Source organism: Zootoca vivipara, chromosome 14 (assembly GCF_963506605.1).
Source record: "Zootoca vivipara chromosome 14, rZooViv1.1, whole genome shotgun sequence".
NCBI lineage: Eukaryota > Metazoa > Chordata > Lepidosauria > Squamata > Lacertidae > Zootoca > Zootoca vivipara.
The window spans coordinates 47,751,999-47,771,767 of NC_083289.1; the positions used below are offsets into that span (position 1 = coordinate 47,751,999).

Sequence of the window (19,769 nt, forward strand, 5' to 3'; positions counted from 1 at the left end):
TTTTTAATGTTTGATATTTTACTAAGTTTTATATAAGCTGTAAGCTGCCCAGGGTGGCTAGGGAAACCCAGCCAGATGGGCAGGATAGAAATGAAATGAAATGAAAGAAACCCCTCCCTAGTTTTGCTCTCGGTCCTCATTTTTTTGCCTGGTTGGAATATTTCCTTGAACACTAAGTATTGAATATTGCCTCTTTCATACCTGGATGAATGATGGTGTGTATAGAATGTTCCAATTATTGTATAAAGGGAAAAAAGTTTGAAGGAAAAAAAAGTAAATAACCCCTGGACAGTTAAGTCCGGTCGAAGGCGACTATGGGGTTGCAGCGTTCATCTAGCTTTTCAGGCCGAGGGAGCCAGCGTTTGTCCACAGACATCTTTCTGGGTCATGTGGCCGGCGTGACTAAAGCACTTCTGGCGCAACAGAACACCGTGACGGAAGCCAGAGCACATGGAAGCAACATTTACCTTCCCGCCACAGTGGTATCTATTTATCTACTTGCACTGGCATGCTTTTGAACTGCTAGGTTGGCAGGAGCTGGGACAAAGCAGCAGGAGCCCACTTCGTAGAGGGGATTCGAACCGCCAACCTTCCGATTGGCAAACCCAAGAGGCTCAGTGGTTTAGACCACCGCCTACCCTATAAAGGTAAGAGTTGCAGATCACTTTGGCTTCTGGCCCTGCCCATCACTGGCCATGTAGCTCCCAGAAGGTCCTCCACAAATAAGTATGGCCCTTGGGCAAAGAAGGATTGCCTCACCCCTGTCTTAAACAAGAAACATAGAGCTTGCTCCCAGTTCCAGCCCTGATGCCTTATCCATCTTAAACAAAAGGCTGTTGGTTCAGGGTAACACTTGATACCAACCACCTCTGGCAGTTTTGCTAATGTAAGCCAGCGCCCAGGTCTGATTAATGTTCTTAGAGAAAGCACTTACAAATAAAGGTTGCGGCTGAGAAAAGAGCTGCGCGAAGTTGGCACACAGAGCTGAAGCTCTCCTGCACTTTACTCTTCTCCTGAGAACAATGCCACTAGCATCCTTTCAAAAAAATTACCTATGGAAACAGAGGAGAGAATATAACCGTTAAGAGACACGTGAAGTAAGAGCAAATGGCAAAGATTATCCCAATGGTCTTTATTCTGCAATAATAAGAATAAACACCCTTTGCTGCACTTTTTGAAAACTAAACGTTTGGGACTCTAATGAAACTGAGAAATAAGACTTCAGTCATCAGTATTAAACAATATGCAATGATTTGATTATTAACCAGAAAAAGTGGCAAATCATTGTCATTTGCCTATTAAAAAATAAACACCTGTCCCTTCATCCAAGCTCCAATGCAGATATATAGCTAAGGAAAAAAAAGTTTCTTTCTATCTACTGTCAGCTATCTTTCAAAAATGTGTCACACAATCAAAGATAAATAGCAACGTGGTGCATATAGACTACACTCAAGAATGGTGCTTTCTCCTGTTTTGGAGGGTGGCATCTATAAAAAATACTGTTAGTCATAGTTGTGACTAATACTGGGCAACACCGTTATTAAAAAATCTTCTCCCAGGCTCTGCAAACAGGCCACATTATATTCGTCCAGACATAGTGGAATTTCACAGCCGAAAGGAGGGTGGTGAATCTCACTTGTAGCAGAGCCTCTACCATCACCACATTCTCATTAATATAAACCATGCCCATTTCAGAGAAGCCCTTTTTGAAGGAGGAAATGTTACAAATTATTATTTAAAAGACATTGAATTAACTAACAATGCGATGAAGCACGCACCATCAAAAGCAGAGGCTGCCTTTTTGAAATAGAAGGCAGGCAGAAAATTCAGCACAGTGAAGACAGGAAAACCACAATCCAAACAAACAAAAGTTTTCTCTTGTGATATCATTCACTAACACAGCATCCACCAACCCCAGATGTATTAGCCTACAACTGCCATCAGCCCCAGCTAGCATTGCCACTTTTTTCCAGATACTTCTCTGTGTGTGTGTTTGTGGTTGTGTGTGCGCGCGCGTGTGCGTGCATGGGGCAGTGGGAAGCACTGATCCAGGGGGCAGAGAAGCCATACTAAAAGATCCAAATGTGCCCACAGGCCAAACATGCTTGGTGACCTGTGTGTTAGGGCTCAAACCCAGTGCACAGCAGAAGCCCTTCAAACAACCTCATTCACTACAAACCAATGACACGCCCAAGGAACACTTATCCACCATAACGATCAAATTATAGGCATAATTAACATTCTAAAGCACCACGTGTGGGGAAATTCTACTGATGCCAGGCATGGAACTTTGAGAAAACTCCAAAACCAGTGTTAGAAACAGATATATGAAAGCTAGGAGCTAAATGGCACCTTAAACCTAAGCTACCGGTATGGGGGCAACAGCGGAATGCAATTTTTAAAAACAAGAATACAAAGCTGAAAATGAATGAACTGCAGCTAAAACATTGTGTTCATTTTTCACAAGGTCTAGTCCTTCCCCTGCCCACCCTCCTAATATTCTTAAGAGAGTCTCTTTTCCAGTTTTCAGAGAGTAACTGGAAGTGGGTAGGCAGGAAAAGGTTCCCCTTTCCTTCCACTCTGCAGTTTTAAAATGAAATCATAAGCGCAGTACTGCGCCCAGAGCTCAGAGACTGCTTGTGCTAATGAAATTCCCCGTCGCAAAATGCGCCTAGAATAATGAGAGTTTCAAACACTGTCCAAAACCAAGACATAGAAATGCAGCCCTAATTCAGCAGGTACTCTATGAACAGATTTGAGCAAAGCGTCAATCTTTTTCTGAACCTAGACCAAAACCAGAGTGCATGTATGCCCCGTAAATATCCATTAGCTCATTATAGCACAAATAAAGACCACATTACGGTTCAGAAGCAACAGACAGAAAGCATCCACTGTGTTCTACCTAAGGGAAGCAAAACAAGCACCGCACAGCTTTACCAACAACTATAACAGCGAAAACAGAGAAAGGCTTACACAGTCTCTCTCTTGGGACTTGGTTCTGAATTACCGCACACAATCTAGACCGGTGGGAATCACTCTGCTTCACAAGCCTGTAAGAGCAAGCAGCAGCACAGAAAGCCCAGTTCTCACTGTTATGGTGCTTTGGCTACAGTTGCATACCACACCCTTTGCGCACAGAGCAAACGACTTTGCTGGACTAAATCCTATCCAGTAAGAGCTTTGGGGGGTCCTGATAAGTTCTGGACCACAAGGGCATTCAGCAGTTGAAGGGAGATGGGCAGCAGGGAGGGGACACACACACACACACACACACACACACACACACACACACACACCACAATTCCCAAAGGATAAAGCTTCCCAGTTAGAGCTTCTGCGCATTAGGGCTTCCGCCATTGTTACCGTGCGGCTGAAAGGATGAGTATAATGGAGATGAACCAAACACATCAGCCCAGGGGATCAACATCGTGCATTCATTCCAGCACCACTCAAAATGAGCAACAAGAAGTTCACTCCTGCTTTCTGTAGCTTTGCTAAAGGACAGAGGTGAATACTGAATAAAGATCTACCCAATTAGTTGCAGGTTGCGGAGGAAAGGAGAGGCATGGAGGTTAGGGAATACAGAGGAAAAGACACACACCCCTAGGTCTCTCTTATAGATGGAAGATGGGAAGAGTGCGTGCTTAAGAAACACTCACCCCACTTAGTCTTCCAGATGATCAGCAAAGCCTTTTTTACTCTGGTGGCCTAAACTGGGGGAACCTCTACGTACTTTGAAAAACCCAGGAAACATCAGTTTAAATTGTTTCTCACCACACCCTTCCAAAGCTTACCTCCCATGAGTTTGTGTATGTGCGTTAAAATCCAGTAAGGTCACACACTAGTGTATTTCGTAAGAAAACACCGAGAGTAATTGTATTTGCGACAGAGCTGGAGGTTTTTTTTCAGCATGGAAAGAGGGAGGGGTGGAGAAACTGACATCACATTTTTGCCTTATGATGGTGGGGGGATGCCCCCCCACCCCAGCCCAAATCATTTATTTTTTATAAAAAAAAACAACAACAACAGAGGAGTTAAGGAGGCCTTATACCCAGCCCTGGGGGGAAATGTGCTGAATGTATATATATATGTCAATGTATCTCTCATCACATGGAAAACTCTTATTCCCCCCTCCACACAAACACATGATGTGAAGATTGGAGACAAACAACCCACTCCCCTTTTTCTGCTCCCTTCTAACAAAACTTTGCCCTTCCTCACGTCAGGGTTTGTTTTTGTCTTATTAAGTGTTGCTTTAGACAGATAAAGATGTAGGGTCTGTGAGCATGCAAGCATCCCAACGCGAATTGCAAAATAACTTAACATTGGTACCAGAGCCTGCAATAAACCCAGATGCCAACTTTGCTGCCACATACACCCGGACAACATCATTACTGGCCCCAACAACATCCAACATACCATCTCAGGACTATTTAATTGCTCATCTTCTAACATTGTGTATGCCATCAAATGCCAACAGTGCCCTTCAGCTCTCTATATTGGACAAACAGGCCAAACCCTACGCCAAAGGATAAATGGACATAAATCTGACATCAGGAACCAGAAGACAGAAAAACCAGTAGGAGAACACTTCAATCTCCCAGGACATTCTATACAAGATCTCAAAGTAGCTGTCTTACTACAAAAGAATTTCAGAAATAGACTGGAAAGAGAAGTTGCTGAATTACAACTTATCACCAAGCTCAAAACCATGGAGGGACCTGGTTTGAACAGAGATATCGGATTCTTATCTCATTATACATGATAAGCGATCTTCAGCCATCTCAACCCTTGCTTTTTCATGCAAAACCATTTGCAGTCGTTTTCGGTCATCAACAGCTATCAGTCAGTCAATCACCCACTTCCACCACCCTTCTGAGTGATCCCCCCTCCCCACCCCTTCTCTACATAAGTGCCTGGGGACTTCTATTTCACTGTATCTGAAGAAGTGTGCATGCACACGAAAGCTCATACCAAAATAAAAACTTAGTTGGTCTTTAAGGTGCTACTGAAGGAATTTTTTTATTTTATTGCAAAATAACAGGTATTTATTTAACAACAACCTCCATCAGCGAGTCATCTGGAGAGACCAGGGAATTATGTCAGAATGCTGTTTATTGATTATAGCTCGGCTTTCAATACCATCCTTTCGGACATTCTCATCAGAAAGTTAAGGGACCTGGACCTTTCTTCTAACATCTGTGATTGGATTAAACACTTTCTGAGAGATCGGACACAAAGAGTGAGGATTGGACCTGTTACATCTACCTCCCTGAAGCTCAGCACTGGCACTCCACAGGGATGTGTGCTAAGTCCGTACCTGTATTCGCTGTATACATATGATTGCATTTCATCTGACCCATCTACTGCAATTATTAAGTTTGCTGATGACACCACCATAATGGGTTTAATTACAGGCAGAGACGAATCTGCGTACAGGGGGGAGGTTCAAAAGGTATCCACATGGTGCTCAGAGAACAATCTGTACCTAAACATTGGCAAGACAAAGGAGATGGTGTTGGGACTTTCGGGGGAAGAGAGGGGAGCTAATTCCGTTGTATATTGGGGGGGGGCTGTGTGGAGAGAGTCTCTTCCTTTAAATACCTGGGAGTCCGTCTTAGTGAAGACCTAACTTGGAAGGTCAATACAGCCCAGGTGGTTAGGAAGGCCCAACAGAGACTTCATTTCCTTAGGGTCTTGCGAGAGAACAAGGTTGGACAGCCACAAGGACTGAGAGATTGTGGGGGGGGGCTCATTTAATCTCACTGTAAACAAGTGGTAAAGTGACAATAAAGTATTTCTATTTTATTCTATTTCTATCAGGTGGAAAGTGATTGATTTGTATATATTAGTAACTTTGTACTAATGTAACGTTTTTGTATGTAACTGCATTTTTGTAATATTTTGTTTAAGTTGTCGATTGTTGTTTCAGTTTTCTGTACACCGCTTAGATATACCGTGGTATAGAAATTAGATAGTCACATAAATAATCAAAAAGAGGGTGGTTGCCTTAGAAGCAGGGAAATGCCATTCCACACACACATATAAAAACACCTGGCGTGATGGAGGGGCACAAAACCACTCCCTCCCTCTACCCTGACATCCCCACATACACACTTTCCTTGCACTAAATCTATTTTTAACCCAGCCTCTAAATGCAATTCTTCAAGGCAGTTTATAACATTCAGTCACCCCCCCTCCCCCAAAAAAGAGAGCATCTGCAATTAAATATCTAAATATTGCTGCTTTAGACCGAGGAGGATCTGTTAGGTTTGATGCAAAGCTCAAGTTAAGTTTCTGGTGATGGATCTGAACAGCTGATAGTTTAAACACACAGAGATAAGCAGTGCAACCCGGTCGGATGGGCGGGAAACAAATAATAAAATAATAATAACTATTATTATATAGACACACATGGAGCATAAGGTATATACGAGTGTATACATGCAAGCTATTATCCACGCAGATCATAGCTGCCAAGTTATCCCTTTTTTAAGGGATTTTCCCTTATGCTGAATAGGCTTCCTCGCGAGAAAAGGGAAAACTTGGCAGCTATGACGCAGATACACACGCACAAATCTGAGCGTGTACTCATATATATACAAACCTACAGGCGATGGCGACCCGATTTCATTTGTCCGCGGCTCTAATGGCCATCGCAAAACAGAAGGCGCAGCCCAAGCATCTCCGACCACAAACCGGCAGCAAATACAAACTCCTGCTAAATAATAAACGCCCCGGAAGCAGCGCTAACGAAGAGTGCTTAAAAATACAGAGCACCGAGGTACCAATATAAATGTGTTCGCGCTCTTCCCGCCCCCTGCCCCAGACACGTGCGTGCGTGTGCGTATATACAGTACACACATTATATTGCGCGCACATTGCACGCAGGATCAAAAGAATCTTTGACCGACATCAGCCACTAGCCGTAGCAATAAAGTAAAAAAACACAATGCACTGAAGACAAGAGGTAAAAACTTACCTATGCAAAAAAAATACATTCTGGAGGTTTACATCAATAATCAAATTAATAGATCTTAATTCTAATTGCCCCTGCTATTAAATAAATAATAATTGCAGTAGTTGTTTTTTTGCTGCCACCTGGTTAGACACAGCAAAGCGTGTGTGCATATTTCTATATCCTTATAATATATATAATTATTATTATTATAGATAAATAAATAAATATATTATGATAGATGATAGATAGATGACAGATCTATAAAAATGCAGAACAACGGGGCCTGCGAGGAGGACCCCCACCCACCTGCACCCTAAAGGATGGAGAGCACCCACACAAAGGCGCTCCCCACCCACCCGCGACCCCCAGTGAATTAAGGGAGAAGGCGAAGGAGGAGCCACGCGGGGAGGAGGATGGAGATGATGGAGGAGGAGGACCTGGCCGGCGCCGCCACCTCCGCGGACCCCGCCGCTCCCTCGCCCGCCCCTGCCTACCTGCCTCCTGGGCTCAGGGCAGACTGAGGCCGCGGGGTCTCCGCTCGAGCAGGCCTGTCCCTGTCGGAGGCTCTCTTGCTCACGCCACGGCGCACCACACGGCCAACTCCGTCCGGCTGCAAAATGGCGGCGGGGATGAAAAGGCCTGAAGGGGGCGGAGCGGCCGTGCGAGGCTCTCGCCGCAAGCCTCAGACCCCCGTTCACACGAGCACGCGCGTGTTGAACGCCCCCCCCCCACCTTGCCGCTCGCTTCCCTTAATGGCCGCCAACGACGACGACGCTCTACGCCTCCCTCAGCGCGGTCCGAGTTCTCGGCTCTCCGCGACACGCGGGGTTTTTTTTTTGCCTTCCTCACGATGCGCCGGGCACGCGCGTTCCGACGCCTCAGCGCTGGCGCTTCCTCACACGGCCCTCAGGTCGTGCATGGCTGGCGTCTCTTCACACACACACAAACGCCTCAACGCCCACCCTTCCTCACGGCCCGTGTCTCCTGCTTCCCTTCCTTACGACCCTCACAACACGCGTGTTTGGCGTCTCTTCGCACACACACAGCCCTCAACGCCCGTCTTTTCTCACGACCCACCAAACATGCGTTTTTGGCATCTCTTCTCAGTGCTTGCAACCTCTCAAATAAGTGCATCTTTACCCCTCAACCCTTGCCATTCCTCACATGTATTTATTCAGCATCTTCTCCCCCTCCCCAATATGTGCTTCCTCACACACACCCCAACACGTGTGTGTGCATCTCTCCCTTTCGCCAGGTTTTATGCGTAGTGCAACAACAGACTGAGGAGGAGGAGGAAGAATTGCTGGCTTGGAGCCATTTTCCTACATCTCCCTAATCATGAATGCCTGTTTGCTGGGGGTCAGTCAGTAAGGAAACTCCACTATGTTTCTCCACGCTGGCCTCCACTGTACCGTTAGGCAGAGTGAGGCACTTGCCTCAGGCAGAAGATGTTATGGGGTGGCGGCAGCAGCAGCAGTCTCCCTGGCCGCTTCTGCTGAGCTCCTTCTGTAGGAAATCTGTGAGCATTGCACAGCCTTGTCATGCACACCCAGAACTAATCTGCAGCTCTCCAGCGCATTTGTTAGGATGCTTAGCTGTTGCTAGCGTTCAGGAATTCCAGCTTGGCCCCACGACTGGGTGCCCAGGGCTGTGGGTGCCATGCAACGTGCATGGCCCTGGCACCAAAATTTGTGGGTGCCTGGCGCCTTCATGGAGAATTTTGTGGGTGCCCAAGGTCCAAGGAGTTGGCACCTATGCTAGGTAAAAGTAAAGGTACCCCTGACAGTTAAGTCCAGTCACGGATGACTCTGTGGTTGCAGCGCTCATCTCGCTTTACAGGCTGAGGAAGCCAGCGTTTGTCTGCAGACAGTTTTTCCGGGTCATGTGGCCAGCATGACTAAGCCGCTTCTGGCGAACCAGAGCAGCGCATGGAATCGCCGTTTACCTTCCCATTGGAGCGGTACCTATTTATCTACTTGCACTTTGACGTGCTTTCAAACTGCTAGGTGGGCAGGAGCAGGGACCAAACAATGGGAGCTCACCCCGTCGCAGGGATTCAAACTGCCAACCTTCCAATTGGCAAGCCCTAGGCTCTGTGGTTTAGACCACAGTGCCACCCGCATCCCTATGCTAGTGTGGAATTAAATTTGACTGCCACCTCACTCTACTTTGGTATGTAGACTGTGGGAGAAACCTTGTCCTTTTCCTCTGGCAGCAAAATGCCTTAGGCTGGCTCTGTCCATCATTGTTTCTGTCCAGAAATGCTGCCTCCTCTGGTCCTGATCCCTTTGCCACCCCGACAGAGCAGGCTGCATTCATCACTGATCCCAAGCAATTACCAGCCTTGAAGATGTTTGGGTGGGGAATTCATACCTGCTAGTCTAGGCAGGAAGTCATGGCACTTATTCATTCTGTGCAAATACAAGACAGACCCCAGAAGCTCTGCCCTGTATTGAACCTTGCAGCTCTGGAGAAAAAGAAAATCAATTTTCCATCCCACTGTTTGTTTTTGCAATTGCTGCCAGTTAACTCTGCCCAGAAGTGGGTTGTTTAAAAGCATCCAGCTGCAAACTGAATTGTAGAGAAGGCACATAGAAAGGAATTGGTCAGGATGCAGCTGAAATAGATACCGGTAATAAGACTAGAAGAAGGCTGATCGCCGAAGAATTGATGCTTTTGAATTATGGTGCTGGAGGAGACTCTTGAGAGTCCCATGGACTGCAAGAAGATCAAACCTATCCATTCTTAAGGAAATCAGCCCTGAGTGCTCCCTGGAAGGACAGATCGTGAAGCTGAGGCTCCAATACTTTGGCCACCTCATGAGAAGAGAAGAATCCTTGGAAAAGACCCTGATGTTGGGAAAGATTGAGGGCACTAGGAGAAGGGGACGTCAGAGGACAAGATGGTTGGACAGTGTTCTCGAAGCTACGAACATGAATTTGACCAAACTGCGGGAGGCAGTGCAAGACAGGAGTGCCTGGCGTGCTATGGTCCATGGGGTCACGAAGAGTCGGACACGACTAAACGACTAAACAACAACAACAATAAGACTAGATAATATGACAGAGTTGTTGCTAAGGAATGGATTAAGGTGCTATAGAACTGATGTTCAGTTTCAACTGTGTTCCAGGTAATTCAGCAGTGTGTGTGTGTGTGTGTGTGTGTGTGTTCCCACTAACACTTGGATAGATTGAAGCAAAATAAAAAAAAATTCATTCCAGAAGCACCTTAGAGACCAACTAAGTTTGTCATTGGTATGAGCTTTCGTGTGCATACACACTTCTTCAGATGATGTGCACTTGGATAGATTAATTCATTAATCAGTCAGTTGTACACGCTTCTACTGTATAAGTACTTTTCTGAAAGTTGAAGATACAGTGCTTGGAAAGTTCATTTTAAAAAGGAGTTAGCTCCAGTTTACAGGTGAAACTCGGAAAATTAGAATATCATTGAAAAGTGCATTTATTTCAGTAATGCAACTTAAAAGGTGAAACCAATATATGAGATAGATGCATGACATGCAAAGCAAGATATGTCAAGCCTTTATTTGTTGTAATTATTCATTGTTAGGCAGGTCAAATATAAATGGAATGTAATTAATGAAATAGCGGTGTTTATTTTTGTTTATTTTTGTATTATTGTAACAATTTTTTATTACTGTGGAATTTCCAAAATAAAGCATTTGTAAAAATAAAAATAAAAAATAATAAGTTGCATTACTGAAATAAATGCATTTTTTGACGATATTCTAATTTTCCAAGTTTCACCTGTACTCCCTCCAAAAATGAATTAGTTCCAGTTCCAGTTTGCCCCCTCCAAATGGGAACTATCTCCATTCCAGTTCAATTCACAATTCATTCACGTGGTCATCAGCATTTTTTTTTCAGTCTTCAGAATTTTGCAAGCTGCTCTGCTGAAGTATAAAATATACTTAAGAAAACATTGAAACACACACAGAATATAATGTGAATAATTTGTGGGGGGCCCTTCATGGATCACTGCCTTGTCGTGGCGAAGGGGCTTAAATAACTTAGAGAAGTTATGTTTTGACCAAACGTGATCCACCTGGAGAAGGAATTGGCAAGCCACTCCAGTATCCCTGCCAAGAAAACTATGGACAAAGACAACAGGCATATAAAAGTTATGACGCTGGAAGATGTGCCCCTCAGGTCGGAAGGCGTCCAACATGCTACTGAGGAAGAGCAGAGGACAAGTACAAGTAGATTCAGAGCTGATGAAGCGGCTGGGCCAAAGCCGAAAGGTCGCTCAGTTGCGGATATGCCTGGAAGCGAAAGGAAAGTCCGATGCTGTAAAGAAAAATATTGCATAGGAACCTGGAATGTAAGAACCATGGATAATGGTAAGCTGGATGTGGTGAAAAATGAGATGGCAAGAATAAATATTGACATCCTGGGCATCAGTGAACTAAAATGGAAGGGAATGGGTCAATTCAGTTCGGGTGACTATCATATCTACTACTGTGGGCAAGAATCCCGTAGAAGAAATGGAGTGGCCCTCATAGTCAACAAAAGAGTGGCAAAAGCTGTAATGGGATGCAATCTCAAAAATGACAGAATGATCTCGATACGAATCCAAGGCAGACCTTCTAACATCACAGTAATCCAAGTTTATGCACCAACTACCGGTGCTGAAGAAAGTGAAATTGACCAGTTCTATGAAGACTTACAACACCTTCTAGAAATGACACCAAAGAAGGATGTTCTTCTCATTACAGGGGATTGGAATGCTAAAGTAGGGAATCAAGAGATAAAAGGAACAACTGGCAAGTTTGGCCTTGGAGTTCAAAATGAAGCAGGGCAAAGGCTAATAGAGTTCTGTCAAGAGAACAAGCTGGTCATCACAAACACTCTTTTCCAACAACACAAGAGACGACTCTACACATGGATATCACCAAATGGGCAGCATCGAAATCAGATTGATTATATTCTCTGCAGCCAAAGATGGAGAAGCTCTATACAGTCAGCAAAAACAAGACCTGGAGCTGACTAGCTCAGATCATCAGCTTCTTATAGCAAAATTCCAGCTTAAACTGAAGAAAGTAGGAAAAACCACTGGGCCAGTAAGATACAATCTAAATCAAATCCCTTATGAATACACAGTGGAAGTTAGGAACAGGTTTAAGGATTTAGATTTGGTGGACAGAATGCCTGAAGAACTATGGATGGAGGCTCGTAACATTATACAGGAGGCAGCAACGAAAACCATCCCAAGGAAAAGGAAATGCAAGAAAGCAAAATGGCTGTCCAACGAGGCCTTACAAATAGCGGAGGAGAGGAGGCAAGCAAAATGCAAGGGAGATAGGGAAAGATACAGGAAACTGAATGCAAATTTCCAAAAAACAGCAAGGAGAGACAAGAGGGTCTTCTTAAATGAGCAATGCAAAGAAATAGAGGAAAACAATAGAATGGGGAAAACCAGAGATCTGTTCAAGAAAATTGGAGATAAGAAAGGAACATTTCGTACAAAGATTACCATAATCAAGGACAAAAGTGGTAAGGACCTAACAGAAGCAGAAGACATCAAGAAGAGGTGGCAAGAATACACAGAGGAATTATACCAGAAAGATATGGAGGTCTCGTACACCTCAGGTAGTGTGGTTGCTGACCTTGAGCCAGACATCTTGGAGAGTGAAGTCAAATGGGCCTTAGAAAGCATTGCTGATAACAAGGCCAGTGGAAGTGATGATATTCCAGCTGAACTATTTAAAATTTTAAAAGATGATGCTGTTAAGGTGCTACACCCAATATGCCAGCAAGTTTGGAAAACTCAGCAATGGCCAGAGGATTGGAGAAGATCAGTCTACATCCCAATTCCAAAGAAGGGCAGTGCCAAAGAATGCTCCAACTACCGCACAATTGCGCTCATTTCACACGCTAGCAAGGTTATGCTTAAAATTCTACAAGGCAGGCTTAGGCAGTATGTGGACCGAGAACTCCCAGAAGTGCAAGCTGGATTTCGAAGGGGCAGAGGAACCAGAGACCAAATAGCAAACATGCGCTGGATTATGGAGAAAGCTAGAGAGTTCCAGAAAAACGTCTACTTCTGCTTCATTGACTATGCAAAAGCCTTTGACTGTGTCGACCACAGCAAACTATGGCAAGTTCTTAAAGAAATGGGAGTGCCTGATCACCTCACCTGTCTCCTGAGAAATCTCTATGTGGGACAAGAAGCTACAGTTAGAACTGGATATGGAACAACTGATTGGTTCAAAATTGGGAAAGGAGTACGACAAGGTTGTATATTGTCTCCCTGCTTATTTAACTTATATGCAGAATTCATCATGCAAAAGGCTGGACTAGATGAATCCCAAGCCGGAATTAAGATTGCCGGAAGAAATATCAACAACCTCAGATATGCAGATGACACAACCTTGATGGCAGAAAGTGAGGAGTAATTAAAGAACCTTTTAATGAGGGTGAAAGAGGAGAGCGCAAAATATGGTCTGAAGCTCAACATCAAAAAAACCAAGATCATGGCCACTGGTCCCATCACCTCCTGGCAAATAGAAGGGGAAGAAATGGAGGCAGTGAGAGATTTTACTTTCTTGGGCTCCTTGATCACTGCAGATGGTGACAGCAGTCACGAAATTAAAAGACGCCTGCTTCTTGGGAGAAAAGCAATGACAAACCTAGACAGCATCTTAAAAAGCAGAGACATCACCTTGCCTACAAAGGTCCGTATAGTTAAAGCTATGGTTTTCCCAGTAGTGATGTATGGAAGTGAGAGCTGGACCATAAAGAAGGCTGATCGCCGAAGAATTGATGCTTTTGAATTATGGTGCTGGAGGAGACTCTTGAGAGTCCCATGGACTGCAAGAAGATCAAACCTATCCATTCTTAAGGAAATCAGCCCTGAGTGCTCACTGGAAGGACAGATCGTGAAGCTGAGGCTCCAATACTTTGGCCACCTCATGAGAAGAGAAGAATCTTTGGAAAAGACCTTGATGTTGGGAAAGATGGAGGGCACTAGGAGAAGGGGACGACAGAGGACGAGATGGTTGGACAGTGTTCTCGAAGCTACGAACATGAGTTTGACCAAACTGCGGGAGGCAGTGGAAGACAGGAGTGCCTGGCGTGCTATGGTCCATGGGGTCACGAAGAGTCGGACACGACTAAACGACTAAACAACAATTTGTGGGGGTGTGGTGTAACAGTTGAAAAGCTTAAACAGTGGGATCGCTTCTTAGGTAAAAACGGTAAATGCAATGACCACAATCAAACAGAGATTTAAGTGTGATGAAACACTGAATTAAAATTAAAATAGAATTGAATTTAAAATAACCTAAAATTCCATTGCAGAAGGAACTTAAATCACATTCAGTTCACTCAGTATTTATAGGAACTACTTTCAGATGGGAAGAGAGAGAAGAGAAGAGATTACTTGGTGAATTTACTGAACAAATCCAGGCAGTGTCAATAACAATTGTGTAACCACAGTTTGATGCTGGGGAAATTTGATTTCCCTTGAGCAAAGACATCTGGGTCCTCTGCAGCAATTGAGTAACACAGCCACACATTTATTGTGGAGCAAAAAGACCCTACAGAAAAAGCTGTAGGATTCAGCAGACCTCCCATGCCCATCAAATTGCCACTCATTCTTTCTGTCCTTCTGGCAGAGTAACTTTCCTTTTATGCTCGCCTCTGCCGATATGCTTGCTTTTTACTGACACTAAGTGGTTTGACGTACCCCTGTGGCTGGTGGAAGGTGATCCATTAGGGTGAATGGGGCCCTGCCCCACCAGCTTCAGTCTGCCCTTAGCCAGCCCCTCCTGCTTTCATCCATCCCAAGAGGTGCCCCTGGCTGTCAGCTTCCTCCTCCGTCTCAGTTTTGCCCTTGTAGAACTCAGGAGGAAGGGAGATGGGGACAGCGGAGGCTGGCACTGCCCCACCAACCTCACACTTCCCTCAGCGAGGCTCTACCTGCCTTCTTGCTTACAACCAGTGGCACTGCCTGTTGACTTCCTCCTCTTCCTTCTGCTGGTTTTGCAGAACTCACAGAACCATAGAGTTGGTAGGGACCATGTGGGTCCAACGCCTTGCAGTGCAGGAATCTGTCACCCAACTTGGGGCTCGAATCCATGACCCTCAGATCAAGAGTCTCATGCTCTGCTCAACATGGAGAAGAATGGGGACAAAACTAGAGCTAGTTGACTCTGTCTGCCATGAGCAATAGCTTTCTCTGCTTCTCTCCCTGCCTTCCAGCCCACCAGTCCCAGTGGGCACCAACCACCACGAGATGAGGGCAGATCTAGAATTAGAGGGCTCCCCCTGTCATTGGCTCTGGCTCCAAGTTTAGTTGGCCTCACTGCTTTCCACCCAATCAAGGGGCAACAGCTCTCCTTTTCATCCGCTACTACAGTAGTCTATCCTCTCAAAGGCCAACCTCCGGGAACGCCGCTCCCATCTTCAGGCACCTGCCAACTTTCCCAGTCATCAGGACTGGACACGGTTTCTCAAGAACTGCAAACAGCTTTGCAGGACAAAATTGCCTCGAGCTTTGCGAAAGCCTTCCCACCCACTCCACACCCCTTTCAAAGTCATATGTTAAAGTTTAAAAGACCTTGAAAGATGAGTTGCACAAGGGAAGCAGGAAAGGGAATTTCTCTAGAGCTGTCTTTAGGAACATAGGAATCAGCCTTATCCTAGTCAGACTATCTGTCTAGCTAGCTCAGAATTGTCCGCCTCGGCTGACATCATCTCACAAAGGTTTCGGGCAAGGGACTTTTCCAGACTTACCTGGAAATGTTAGGGACAGAAATCTCTATCACAGCAACAGGAGACCCAAGTATTTTAATTGTATTCCCCACCCCCACCCCCGACACAATTCATTCATCATTCTTCCTCTCTTTCTTGTATTCTGTCCTCTTTGAAACCATTCTCATCCCCGTAATAAAAATCCTAGATTACAGTAACAATTAAAGAAAAAAGTGATCGTTTGCTCCAGAATATGGTGATAGGTTGGGGTGCAGCCCAATATGTGTGTCATCACCTGAAGGCCAATGTGAAATCCAGCTGTTTGTTAAAAGATTGTTATGTACCCGGTATTTAATAAAAGTACAGGTGTGTTTCTTCTTCGAACCAACAAATGAGAGACGCAACTACCGTAAATGGTTATTTCGAGGGTTATAGTAATATACTGTTACGAGTTTCAGGAGGCGGGTAAGCTGTATGCCTTACCTCTGCTTCTAATTTCTGGATCCAGCACTGATTCAATTCCTGGAATAGCCAGGCTAGCTTCCTGGTGACGTCATGGTTATTAAGTACAGTATATGGTATTAATGTAGTAAAGTAAGTGGCTCTGTGCCAGATGGCAAATGGATCCCCCCCCCTCAACTCGCTGATAGTTAGAAAGACAGGGCAAAGATGGGAGCTGAATGATGGCGGGCTGCAGGTTAGGCACTTGGGAGACGCAGCTATGCCTGGTTTCTTATGGAATCCAAGGCTGTGGCAAGACCCTCTTGGGGTGTTATTGCTGCGAACCCCTCTGTCGGGTTGTATATATGTATAAATAACCCATATATCCTAAAGACACCACAGTCTCTGCTATACCTCATAACATAAACCCTGGGTAAGCGCAGGAACCCCTGGAATCTCGTACCACTCAAAGACTGGGCTGGCGTGCACAATACATTAACTATGACAGTATTGTCTGTGAATGGGACTTGCAGGATAATGGAACCTAGGAACCTAGGAAGCCTTATACTGAATCAGATAATTGGTCTATCTTGCATGGTACTGTCTACACTGACTGGCAGCAGCTCTTCAGGGTTTTCAGCCAGGGAGTCTCTTTCGACCCTGCTTGGAGATGCTGGGGATTGAACATGAGACCTTCTGCATGATAGGTAGATTTTCTACCACTGGTCTATGGTCCTCCCCTCTGCAAACCCATTGGGGTATCCATCCACTGGTTTGAAGAAGCCATAAGAAAAAGAAAATCATAGGCCATTGTGTTGATCTATTAAGAAAAAAATCTACAATCTTTATTAAGACAAAATAAAATATTAAATAATAGTGAGCATTCATCCTGATACATTTGCTCAAAGTTTTCAAGGAGGTCATACTGACTTTTACCGAGCATTCATTCTGATTTGTTTTGGGGGAAGTTATATGATGCTGTATCAAGCAATTGCTAACCCAAAAATTTGCAGTTACAGTTAGGTAGCCGTGTTGGTCTGCCGTCGAAACAAAATAAAAATAAAATAGAAAAATTCCTTCCACTAGCACCCTAGAGACCAACTAAGTTTGTCATTGGTATGAGCAATTTCATTGGTAAGAGCAACATCTGTGTTTAGGGGAATTTCGAGAATCTAATTTATTCAGATATCTGAAGAAGTGTGCATGCACATGAAAGCTCATACCAATGACAAACTTAGTTGGTCTCTGAGGTGCTACTGGAAGGAATTTTTCTATTTTATTTTTATTTTGTTCCAAAATTTGCAGTGCTTTATCTCCATCACTTTCCTTATGGCAAAAAGTTTTGATTTGATTTTTTTTAGTGGGGAGGGGAAAACAGGTTTGTAAAGCAAGAACATCAAATCAGCTTTAACTGCAGAACCTAAATTTGTGGTATGCACTTGAATCCCACTTGCAAACTAGCAACAGTTTGGAAATGCCTTTAGAAAACGTTATTTGGAAGAGTCATACGCACAGTAACCACTTGTGCTAGTACCGTAACTGTTTTGGCAAAGGGCAATGTGATTCCAAGTTGTGGAAACCCAGCAAAATCAAGAAGACCCCAGTGAGTTTGTGTGCATGGATGTACATATGAAACATAAACAAGGACCAATTGAATAATGGGCCTTTGTGGTTAATTTGGCAGCAGATGTCTTCCATCATCTGCTGACTTCAGATGTCACCTGAATCTCTACCTGAGAGATGGATCTAGATTTTCTCTTGCTGGATAGAGACAGGATAAAGTCCTCTCCAAAAGCCCCCTCAAAGGCCACGATTACCGACTGACGGAACTTCTTCTGCCCTACAAACACATAAAGGATGGGGTTGATGCAGCTGTTGAAGAACGCCAAACTGGAGGCCAAAGGGATTCCCAAGAACAAAGCCATCTTGAGTTCATGATTTGCAGAACTCTTGGACATCTCTAGCAAGGAGAAGATGTGATATGGGAAATAGCAGAGGAAAAACGACACTGTCACCGCTATGATGATCCTGAAAGGTTTGGTGGACTTGGTTAGACGTCTCCGTTTCATCCTGACTGCCACGATGCTGTAGCAGACCAAGATCACGGTGAAAGGAAAGAGGAAACCAAACAGGAACCTGGATATGATCATAGCTTTGTGCCTCATCCTCCAGAGCCTTCGTGTCTCCTCGGTATTGTAACTGTCGGACAGAGCAAAGTTATTGAAGCAGCTGGTTACGTTCCTGGAGTTGGTTGCGGTGTCTCGAAAAATTAGGTACGGAGAGCTGATGATGAAAGCTGTGATCCATGTCACCAGAGCAATGCCATATGCCAGCTTTGTGGTTCGGTAGTTTCTGGACCATACTGGGTAGATGACCAGAGCACACCGATCCATGCTAATGATCATCAAGAGGAAGACACTGGCAAACATGTTCAGGAAGGCAATGGTGCTGTTCAGCTTGCATAGAAGTTTCCCAAAAGGCCAGTGGAAGCCCAGAGATGTGTAGGCGATGCTGAAGGGCAGAAAAAATGTGAAGACGAAATCCGCAATGGCCAGGTTGAGAAACCAGACTACGTTCACCGTCTTCTTCATCTTGAAGCCTGCAATCCAGATCACTAGGCCGTTCCCAGTCACCCCGAGGAGACATGCAACGCTGTAAATCGCTATGGACAGGAGGTGCATGTGTTTTTGAAGGCCCAGGTAGTGGTCGGTGTGAGAAGAGGTGGTGTTCTCCTGCCACCAGGTCAAATTGGACAGGAAGGTCGACGAAGAGCTGTTCTCCATTCCCAGTGAAGTATTCATCCTCCTGAAGTCTTATAAAAACCTTCCAAATATTTGAGAAAAGAAATACTTCAGGAAAAGCCGATCAGGGAAGAAAATACAGGGTTAGCTATGTTAGTTATTGGAACTGTCTGCAATGTCAATCCAACTGAAATTGGAATTTATTGTTGCGAATTAAAGAGTTTAATTGAACTAAGGCAACCTTTGCCTCGGTTGGCCTTAAACAATGATCTTTTTAAAAAGGATTGTATTGAAATTTGAGTATTTGCTGCTAAATATTTCTATAGTGGGTGAATTATTGCTGTTCATCTTTTTAAGCTTTGACGTTCTATTTCTGCTCCTTGATCATTCAGATTTATATATTACTTGTGTTGTTATTTTGGCAACTTTTGTGGCTTCTTCGTTATAGCTAAATAAAATTTATCGCCACTACACCAGTGCCACCAGACCATATCTTTCCCCCATCTCTCTAGTTGCTAATAAAAATACATAAAAATTTTATTTTATTTTATTTTATACTAATGGCTAAGACAGGGATCAGGAAGACTCACCCCTTCTTTTTGCCTCTTCCAACAGATGTCTTTGCTGGTTCCAGTTCCTGGAGCAATCTAAATAGTTTTCTCTAGAAGACTTTAACAGAGAGTCCTTCCCAGCGGTGAATAATCTTGGCCTGAATCTTTTCCTTCTTCTTTCCACATGTCTCTGTTTAGGGGAATTTTGAGAATCTAATTTATTCCAACCTCTTCTTCCCCTACATGCTATTAATGGAATTTAACCCTTGGACTAGTTATAATATGCTGCATGTTTTTATTTTGGTCACCAACTGGGATGGCTTTAAAAGAGGATTGAAGGATAAATCAATGACTACTAAAG

The 19,769-nt window shown here is 44.3% G+C and overlaps 2 protein-coding genes across 3 annotated transcripts in view; both read right to left on the bottom strand.

Annotated features, from left to right (window-relative positions):
- The window catches only part of PRPSAP2 (phosphoribosyl pyrophosphate synthetase associated protein 2), a 33,164-nt gene extending 25,397 nt beyond the window's left edge, over positions 1-7,767 (bottom strand). The window contains exons 1-2 of one of the 2 annotated variants that reach the window (XM_035130549.2): positions 7,456-7,767; positions 935-1,052 (exon numbers count right to left, since the gene is read on the bottom strand). The gene's annotated coding sequence lies outside the window, so the exon portion shown is untranslated. Of the gene's footprint in view, positions 1-934; positions 1,053-6,607; positions 7,103-7,455 lie in introns of those variants that run through there. The other variant, XM_035130551.2, reaches the window with a different exon arrangement.
- A 10,046-nt stretch (positions 7,768-17,813) lies between these two features.
- LOC118092940 (chemerin-like receptor 1) lies at positions 17,814-18,905 on the bottom strand. Its single transcript, XM_035131620.2, has one exon. It carries the CDS (start codon positions 18,897-18,899, stop codon positions 17,814-17,816), a length of 1,086 nt encoding a protein of 361 aa, XP_034987511.2. The 5' UTR covers positions 18,900-18,905.
- Positions 18,906-19,769: the final 864 nt, after the last annotated feature.

Bases quoted from the DNA above. Each gene is read 5' to 3' on its own strand.
- LOC118092940 (XM_035131620.2), bottom strand. From the start codon at position 18,899: ATGGAGAACAGCTCTTCGTCGACCTTCCTGTCCAATTTGACCTGGTGG.